Source organism: Rattus norvegicus, chromosome 19, assembly GCF_036323735.1.
Source record: "Rattus norvegicus strain BN/NHsdMcwi chromosome 19, GRCr8, whole genome shotgun sequence".
NCBI lineage: Eukaryota > Metazoa > Chordata > Mammalia > Rodentia > Muridae > Rattus > Rattus norvegicus.
Genome location: NC_086037.1, coordinates 26,238,786 through 26,248,724, shown reverse-complemented (window position 1 = coordinate 26,248,724; position 9,939 = coordinate 26,238,786). Strand labels below are relative to the sequence as shown.

At 42.4% G+C, this 9,939-nt stretch overlaps 1 protein-coding gene across 1 annotated transcript; it reads left to right on the top strand.

Annotated features, from left to right (window-relative positions):
• Positions 1-2,282: 2,282 nt before the first annotated feature.
• LOC134483474 (uncharacterized) lies at positions 2,283-7,005 on the top strand. Its single transcript, XM_063278732.1, has 6 exons — positions 2,283-2,441; positions 3,476-3,635; positions 4,811-4,954; positions 5,585-5,750; positions 6,474-6,579; positions 6,696-7,005. The coding sequence occupies exons 1-5, from the start codon at positions 2,315-2,317 to the stop codon at positions 6,516-6,518; spliced, it is 642 nt and encodes a 213-aa protein (XP_063134802.1). The 5' UTR covers positions 2,283-2,314; the 3' UTR covers positions 6,519-6,579; positions 6,696-7,005.
• Positions 7,006-9,939: the final 2,934 nt, after the last annotated feature.

The following is a 9,939-nucleotide window of genomic DNA, read 5'->3' as shown; positions in this document are numbered from 1 at the left end:
TCATTCTAGGAGGGATGATTGGTTATGCATTGTTAAATGCAATGCTGATCACGAAACACCATCACTTCCACAGCAATATGCAAGTGTAAGTAAGTTACTGAACAATTGAACAGACATTAAAATTTACTGCATTCATTGCGTGTGTCAGCAGGCATAGGGAACACCTGGCTGCTTACATCTCTTGGTCTCTATAGAGTAGTGGGAGAACTGAGACCCACTGAGGAGTTCTCTTAAGCAAAGACCAAACTCCTAGCAGTGACACTGGATTCCAGGCTTGTTGTCCTGTTTAGGCCTCACTGTGGTCTATGTACACTCTATGCTTTCTCCCCATGCAGGTTCACATGGACTGAACTCAGAAAGGTGGGGTTGGCAGAAAGATGCATGGTTAAATAGCCCACCAGGTTCACATTGTATCAGCTTGATTTAATCTAAGGACAAAGAAGTGGAGTTTCTCTGATGGCTTTCTTCTAAACACTTGAAAGGATCACTGGGGTTTGACCTCAGTACTTCATACTTCTTGATGGTTCAGAGAAACTCAAGGAAGCTTGAGATTGTCATAGGCACAGTATTAGGCTAGATATACTGAGTAGATGATACTAAGATGTTCAGATGGTCATACCCATTTGCATGAGTTCTTAATGTGCACCTAAGGAAAGAGAGATCAAGGTCTTTAGAATAGGAAGATCATTTCCAGTTCTTTTCTACAATTCCAGTCTGAAAGACTGGTAGGGAGAGAATGGTAGATAATCAAGAATTCATAGATGATGCTTTGAAGGAAGTGTGGGTTTCTGTGCTGGTTTAGACAGGGTCTCAAGTATCCCATGTTGCCCTCTTCCTAGCTGCCCAGGTTCACTTTGAGCTCAGATAAACCTGCTTCTACTTTCCAGTAGACAGTCTTACAAGAGTGGCCTCCAGGGACTGTGAGGACAGCATTAGCCTTTGACAGTTGAGGTGTGCAACCCACAACTATAGTTTTAGCCACTTTGTTCCATGTCTACCAGCTATTTCAGATTGTTGCTGTCTATGGCAGACAATCACAGACACAGAAAAATAACATAATAGAGAGCAAGGACATGGTGATCACATCCTTTCCTGTTCTGTATGTTCTGGATGAGGCTTGTTAAAATTCCAATATTGCAGAAAGCTTTATATAGGACCCATCACATTAAGCATCACTGTGCACTGTTCTATCTAAAATGGCCTAATCAGAACTGACCACCAGATCACACTTCCTGCAATCCTCATATGAGAAGCTTGAGCTTTTTGATTTGACTTTTTACTTTCTTTCTTATTTTTTGCTGTATAAGTTGAGAGGAAGATATTTGGGGCCATGGATCTGCCCCCAAAATCTGGGGTATGGATCTGATCAATCAGTGTTAGTGTGTGCACTCAATACAGTATCCATTTTTTACTGTGACAGATGCTTTTGTGTTTGTGGGGAAGCCCATGACCCAGAGCACAAGTGCTGGGTCCTTGCTCTATCCACATAGTGATGTGTATAGCCTCGTCCTACACCTTTATCTACACCCCCTATATCTCTTGACTATTTTATTTTTCTGATAGAAGCTCAGCTTCTGATAGAAGGCCTGTCAGCAGTGCTCCTTTGGTGACATTGGCGCAGAGATGAGAACCCCACAAGCAGCATGAGGTCCCCTACATTGGTGGCTCCAATATTGCACTTTTGTCTGCCAACTGGTCTCCCCACTGTTCCTAGCACCATAAAGACTTCAACTCTTTCAACTAAGGAATTTTCTGGCAATTGTCAATTGCTGAGCACATGACTTCATGAGTGTTCCCCTAATACACAACCATGTTGTAACCTACCATGCAGACTATTTCTTGATGTGATTTAAAGCACCTGTACAGAATGAGACAAGAGAACTTTTGACTGCATATTCAATCTGGTATGAAATCTCAGGAAGTTTTAATGGCTAACATTGGTGAATGAGGACAATTTGAGTTAGGATGAGACATTTTGGGGCAAGATATGGAAGGAAACATTCATTTAGATGCATAGGAATTACTAAGGTTTTTTATAATCAAACCTTGAGGAAAATTTGGCTTTGGAAGCAGGAGATGCTCAGTGGCTCTGCCCCAGGAAAGGCTCCTGGAAAGGGCACCTCAACTTATGCTCAGTACAGGGAGAACATTAGCAGGAGGCAAAGTCTATTCCCCATGACATCAGCTGTCCCTTCTTGGACATTCTATTATCTCCTAGTGAGTTCTTGGCATCCTCTGTGATGTCACCAGTGTTGTAGTGACAACCAGTGCCCTAGTTTCTCTCAGTCTGAGTCTGGCGGTTACAAGCTAAGACATGTTTTCCCGTCTTCACAAGCGTTTTGGGAGGGGGAACGTCGATTGTGGAGAGACTAGAGTGAAGGAGTCTGGCCTTTCGTCTCAAAGTAATGATGGACAAAGACAGCACTTCTGGGGAATGTGTAGTAAGTTCTGGGCAGTATATTTTGAGCTTCCTGCCAGGGTGGCTGCAGGCTTAAGCTGACCTTTCTAGCAATGGGCCACAACAACTGGAGCATCTGAAAAGGAATTGAATTTCCATGAATATCACAATTCCTGAAAGTCAGGATTTCAGAACTTTAGTTTCCCCATCCCCACTGGGAGGATATGGTAAGGCCAATGCTATTATACTGTGAACTTCTGGTCTTTACTTTTACAGTGCATTTGTTATGTTACATTGATATAATAACACCATCAGGAGTCATGGAGGGTCCACCTTTTCTGAGTTTAGACAGGGCAGCAATGTACTTCACTATCATTGCTTCTTTAAATACAGTGGATATCTGACAGTAAGAACAGGGAGAGAATTGTGCTCCAGGCAATAACCTTATGTTCTTAGACCTCCTCTGATTTCTTCTAACTGGCAGGGTCATCGTTAGCTTTATATATTAGAGGTTGTGTGTTACAAACATGTTTCTAAAATACCAAAAGTATTTGGAACATGTGGACCAAGATTCATCCTTTAACCTATTGGAACTTCTCGGGCATTTGGTATTTCAAGTAGGAGAATTGATAAGTCTGTTGACCATGTCCTCCATGTAAATGTGTTTTAAATCCAAAGTTGTTGGCCTAGAGTATCAGGGTAGGACATCTGAGTGTCTCCAGTCACTCAAGTCTTGTGGATGGTGAATTTATCATCTGAGTTCTGAAGCCACAGGGGTGAGGGTCCTGAAACCAAGCTGTACCCTGTTCACCTGAGGATAATCCTGGAGAAGCCATCTCCGTGGTACATGTAAGCACGTGATGTCCGGCATAGGGAACACCTGGCTGCTTACATCTCTTGGTCTCTATAGAGTAGTGGGAGAACTGAGAACCACTGAGGAGGCCTCTTAAGCATAGACCAATCACCTAGCAATGACACTGGGTTCCAGGCTTGTTCTCCTGTTTAGGCCTCACTGTGGTCTATGTACACTCTATGCATTCTCCCCATGCAGGTTCACTTGTGTTCTTCTACCTACAGACGCTGGGAGAGAAACATCATCCCATGGAAGTGACCTAAGCAAGAATCAGGCCAAGAAGGAAAAGGAGAGGCTGATTAAAGAGCTGCAGGTCATTACCGAGGAGAGAAATGACCTGAGAGATCGCCTGAGGTTTCTGACAGAGAGATCCATGAAGAACAGGTATGAATCGCTCCAAATGCTCTTGTTTCATTCCTGGGTCTGCAAGGTCACATTCATCTTATCCTATTAAGGTTTTGGGTTCTAGAAAGCTGTGCCTCCCTAACAACCCTGGGCTAAACCTCACCTCCCATATAGAGGAGATTCAGAACCTGACCCTGAGAAGCAAGATGGAAAATGGACTCATCTGCTTCCATTTATTGAAAAGCAGATCTTGTGGTCTGAATGAAGAATTCAGGGATAAAGTCAGGGAGAGTGAGTTCCCAGTGTGCATTTGCAAAGCCCTTGACAGCTGGTGGCTTTGCAAGATTGTAATTGCAGTGAGTTTCTGGTGAGTCTCTGTACTTGCTAGGCAGGGGACTGAGTGCTGGAAGATCCAGGCGGCAGCATGAGGGGCCTGGTCCCAAACTGTTCATCTCAATGTTTGACTAGAAGGTCTCAGGCTCAGGCCTGTTTGTTATTGTCTGTGTGTCCTGCCCTCTGAGACAGCAATGGTGCATGCATTACTCCTGGTTCTCACAGTGCTCTCTGTTTCCATATTTCTCTTTCTCTTTCTCAGACTCTGTTTACATTTCTCTTTTTTGTGGGTATTTCTCAGTCTGTGAGTCTGTATGTGCATACATCCAAATGCATATGCACAACTTTTATATGTTTATATTTACCTCCACACTTGGAATCTAGGGGTCTATGTCCTGGCCTGAGTATTTACCTGTAACACTTTCATGGTGATGTGAATGCTTTGTTCTGGGAGCCCCACTGTCAACAGCACAGTTCTTTGCCCATGTGACCACTTTTGTCTGTTTATTTGTATTCCTTGTGCAGATTATAATTTTGTGTTGATATATGGTCTGTTATCAGGACAGGAAAAAAGAAATCACCAGTTTCTGGGTGTGTTGGGGGTGGGGGAGCTTGGAGAGGTGTGGCCTAGGCTCTTGATAGCTTAACTGGCTTGACTGCAGATTTCCTTTTGACTGAACAAAGGGAGCCAGGGAAGCCTCCATCTGGATGCTGAGATTCTGGTGTCCTGGACGCAGAAAAACACGTTTCTGAAGCTGAAGAAGATCCCAATAAGTACAATTCAGAAGGTGTCCTTCCACGGCTGGGGTAGTACAGGACCCACCCTGAGCTCATATATTCCTAAATGCTGATGTTCATTGTATTCTATCATTTGGGGCCAGACCACACTTCAGGCCAAATCCATATTATGAAGACCTGGAGAGAATGGAGGAGGCGGTCATGTCAATTCTGCACAACTTAGAGATGGAGAACACTGAGGTCCATGAGAACAGCCATAAGCTGAAGAAGGAGATTATCTTCTCTAGGTAAGTCCTGGTCAGAAAGGCTATCACCTGTGGAATGGCCATTTCTGACTTTCTTTGTTCTGGATTGGACGGTCTTCAGCTCTGGTTCTATCTCTTGTGCTCTTTACACATCAGTGTGCCAGGGTCATTAGGACTCAGTTTTCAGTTCCATAAAAGAGTGTTCCTCATCCCAGGATTGTCTAGGCATCTTCAGAAGGCTCTAGATAGAACAGCACTGATTGAAGTCAGCAGGTTATTAGGCTGACCTGGGCCTCTGGTGTCATACCAGGTTTTACAAAACTCAGTGTGTGGACCACATTGTTAGCATGACCTTCTCTTGGTTCTACTGACTTCCTTTGAGGGTGTTGGCCCACTACTAATTGATGTTGACCCCATGCATTGGGCTTTCATGGATAGTTGTAGATCCATGTTCTTTTTCAGAGATGTGCACACTAATTGGTGCTCGGGCCAAACAAACAATTTATTCTTCCCGGAATTTACTCTTTGTGGTTTGTGCAGCAGCCTTATATGTATCAAAATGAATTCTATTAAGTCTTCATGGGTATCTGGGTCCTGGTGGAGTAGTGGCACTCGGGAGTGGGAATGGGAGAAAGGGGCAGCATGATCTTACTATGCAGACTGTATTTCCAGAAACCTGCTCAGCCAGCTCCTGATGGAGAACACATGTAGGAAGAAGTTGGTCCCACTGAAGCAGGAGAGCAAGGAGGTATATCTTGATTGTGCACTGAACCAGAAATATTTGGTTGGCTTCAACAAGAAAGATAAAGACCAGCAACGTCCAGACCAGCATCATCTGGTAGGGATGAGCAGCTGTGTTAGCTTAAAAAATATCTGATAAAATTTGCCAATTTGATACATCTTTGCTCTCTCCTACCACCTTTCTAATTTACACTCACAACAAGACAACCACCTCATGCAATGGCATTGTTCATTGCTCTGCCTATGCACAAGTATTCTGGGAAGTTAACCACTTTTCAGAAATGGAATTATATTGCAAGTATATTTTGCTGCTCTTTTTGAAGCTGCAGTATAGAAATGGTGACAGATTAATAACATACCTCATTATTGCATATCCACGTGATAGATTGGATGCTCTGTAGAGTTTTGAACAAGTTCTTGGTTCTTTGACAAATGACACTCTGTGGTCATGTGACTTCTTGTGTAGGAAGCACCTTTGCGGGATAAGAACAAAGTGCAAATGTCAAATTAGAACTTGTCATTGGTTTTAACCTTGGTGAAATATGGACGTCTCCTTTCTTTCTGCAACCCAATGAGGTCTCTTCCCATTGCCCTGTACTTGTTTTGCACTGGTATAAGTCTGGGTCCCATATTGGCAGCCCACATTACTTTGAGGATCTCTGGAGATTTTGCCCTTACCAACGAGTTAGCAACAATGATATCAGTTAAAAGGTCCATGTTGACTGTCCAATAGAACTGAGGTTGTAGAAGGCAGCCTTCCTACAGCTGCCTTGCATTTCACCACCAAATCAGTGTCTGAAAAACTGCCTTCCTCTCCCAGGTCTCAGAAAGTGCAAGAGAGCTGGAATTGGACACACACCAGTAAGAGAGCTTCCTGAAGAATAAGTTGCATTCTCAGGAGTCCCTGATGACAAACATCCTGAATGGTAATAATTTTTTGGATGAGTATTCTTCCTCAGAGTTAATTTGTCATTTCTTAGAGACCCTAAATTTATATAACACTAAGCCAGCCTGACTGATTGAGGTCTTACTTTCTTCTCAGAAAACAGCACCTGAGAGACAACTTGGGGGACTGCCTTTCATTATGTGTGCAAGAGGAGAAACAGCAATACATCTGTGCTTCTAAATGTTCATTAAGAATGTGCTGTTTAGGGGCTGGGGATTTAGCTCAGTGGTAGAGCACTTACCTAGGAAGCACAAGGCACTGTGTTCGGTCCCCAGCTACGAAAAAAAGAACCAAAAAAAAAAAAAAGAATGTGCTGTTTAGAAATATGTTTTTTATGATTTTAATTGAAATTTTCTTTTTGTTGTTTCATATTTATATGTCCTTGTTACTGTTTTTATCTTTTCAAATATTTTTAAATATTTTAATTTATTCGTTTTAATCCTGTTTTGTTGTAAAAATAAATTCCCTATGAATAAAAATTGAATTCTATCTCTTGACTCTTAAGACCATCATTCTTATTCAAGGGTTCTGTCCCCTCCTGTGGACTTAGAACTGACAGGTGGAAATGGATCTCTGCATGTATCATGGATCCTGGGCTAATAAGTGAATTCAAAGTCACCAAGGGGTACCCAGTGTGACAGTGTCTTTTGTGTGGTTAATGTGGCTGTGTCTCCGACACACACTTTATGAAGCAATCACTGACATGCTTTACCCAATTGTTAGGGTCCATGTGGTTCTTCTGAGAGAGCAGCAGATGCTCTGTCCTGTGAGTCATCACCACAGCTCCTGCAGGTGGCTTTTGTCCTTCCACATCATGTGCTGTATTAGGTGGACAGGATCACGTCCAATTAAATAGAGAGATCTCAGGAGATGTGTATTCACAGGGAACTTACTGAGCTGTGCATGCTCAATGTGTTAGCTTGCCAGGCATCCCTACAGGGCTCTGGTGTCCCCACAGCTCATTGTAGGTCAGGATCATCCTCCAGCATCACTTACTTTTCATATTAGATCAGATCTTTCTCCTATTATCAATGATGACCATATGTATTCTGCACATCTGACAAAATACAGAATAGAAACTAGCTTCCTGTTGGCCAGATTGGCATAATGAGTTTTTTGATTGTTAGCAAGAAAATTATTTTAATCTAAGCAGTTTAGGGAGGAACCTCAAGAGCATCCATAGTGAATGTAGCCTGCAGGTGTGAACACAGGTTTCTTTAGGAGAGCAGGCCTGTGCAAGCCCAGAACCTAGGTGGGACAGTTCAAGCTACCCTTTTTCCATAGCCAATCTGGGATCGTATTGAGAATGTATTTTTCCAGGTGACAGATTTCCAATTTAAGGAATTGAACTAACTTACTGAGATTGGAGGTGACTCAGAGAGTTAAAGTACAGAAGGACCAATCCAGAATGTCCACAAAAGCTTCTTGTCACCCCAGGGCTTTAAAAGCTCAGCAGCTAGAGAAGCAATGTAGTATTTGGTTATTCTCATGCTTAGGTCTAGTCATTCATTATAAGCTGAACATGACACAAAAAGTGTCATCTGTGTCACAATAGAAGCTAGTAGTAACTAGATTTACACCACCCTATCACATTACTACCGTATTTGAGGTTCTCAGTTACTATCTAAGAACCTGGAAGAGGCCTGGGTCTTGCTACACATACTCATGATTTATGTCTTCATGACACTGTGTGCTTTGTCCTGTTAATGCTACCATTGGCATACAATACCTTGGATACTTTGTGCTGACATCTCTGACATGAGAAAATAGTTCATGTCATCCTAACCTGAATAAACTGTCCTTAGAATACAGTGTGGTAGGAGGGGCCTTCTTTTCCTTTGAGTTAGCAAAACATTTCCAGTCTTCAGTCAAGTCTGTCAGTCATTGTCCAGTGCCTGTCTTGAGATGTCCACCTTTTCACGTGAGAGTCTTCATCCAGGCTGCTCTGTAATTTTCTAGAAGATTAATAGGGTTCCAGCCCTAGGATTTAATTCATTGTGACTGTACTTGCTGAACATGCTCAAAGACCTATATTCCACCCTAGCCCTCTGTGCTTTAGAGAAAGAAAATAAAGAACCACATTGCACTTGAAATTTCTTTCAACAAAAGGAGAGCCTGCATAGGGCCTTTAAGTAACTCTAAGCCCCAGCTTCCCCACAGCTCCCTCCATCAATCCATTATTGGTGTGTTTTCATTACTGCTCACTTTCTTCCTTGTGTGCAAAGAATGTGCACCATGTCAGTAAAGTGTGTGTGTGTGTGTGTGTGTGTGTGTGTGTGTAGTCCCTAGTGAAAACTGTCGAGGTACATGCAGACTCATGCTACTACTGTCCCATGGCACCTTGTAGGGTACACTGAAATGGTGGCTACTTTAATACAGTCTAAACCGGGTGTGCATGGTTTTCAGTAGGATTTTGCCATCATCACCGCTACAGAGAGCAGAAAATGCTTCAGTAGTTACATGGATGTGATCAATCAGTGTTAGTGTGTGCATTCAATAAACTATCCATTTTTGACTAAGGTAGATGCTTCTGTGTTTTGTGGGGTGACCCAGTGTCAATGTCTAGTGAATTGGGGGCCCTGGGTACGGTCGCATACCCCCAGGACACAGGGGGTGCAGAGCAAAGGCAGAAGCAACTGCACACAGTTGCAAGCTTTATTAATCCCTATATAGCTGGGAATGTTCATTACTACAATTTTCATTTTGTCAAGATACCATAAGATCATTATTCCCAGGATACCAGGAACAACTGAGGGAAGACTAAACAAAGAAATACGAATAAACAAAGGCTTCTTCTCAAAATATTTATATAACAAATCACCTCTCTCATTATAATCAAAATATACTCACCATTACCAAGAGAGCTTGAGAACCACTTCCACAGAAACAGGACACAGCAGAAGATAGCTTAAGGCCAAGTGAGAAAACATTTTCTTCTCCAGGGTGGCATTCTAGCTCCTACTTGTATCTGTCACCAGGCCTTTCTTGACCCTGCCTGGGAGCTGCATCTCTATGTCTTAACAATTCCTTCTTTTTTCTTTTGTTTTAAAAGAAACACTTTCCACAACATAGCAAAATGTCCTTGTAGGGGTTTAATCATGTAAAAATAAAGCAACATAATACATAATGTACATAAGATTATGGCAAAACAAGCTCCTCCCAAGCTATGGAAAATCCTTTATAGCCAAGCCTTGGGATCTAATCCTGTCAATTGATCAGCCAATAATTTAGCTATTTCCATAGGAGTAGTATCTTCTAGCTGTTTACCAAAAGACATTCGAGCATCGTATTTCAAGGCATTAATTACTTTTGTAGCACTTTCATTATCTTCTAAATAAGC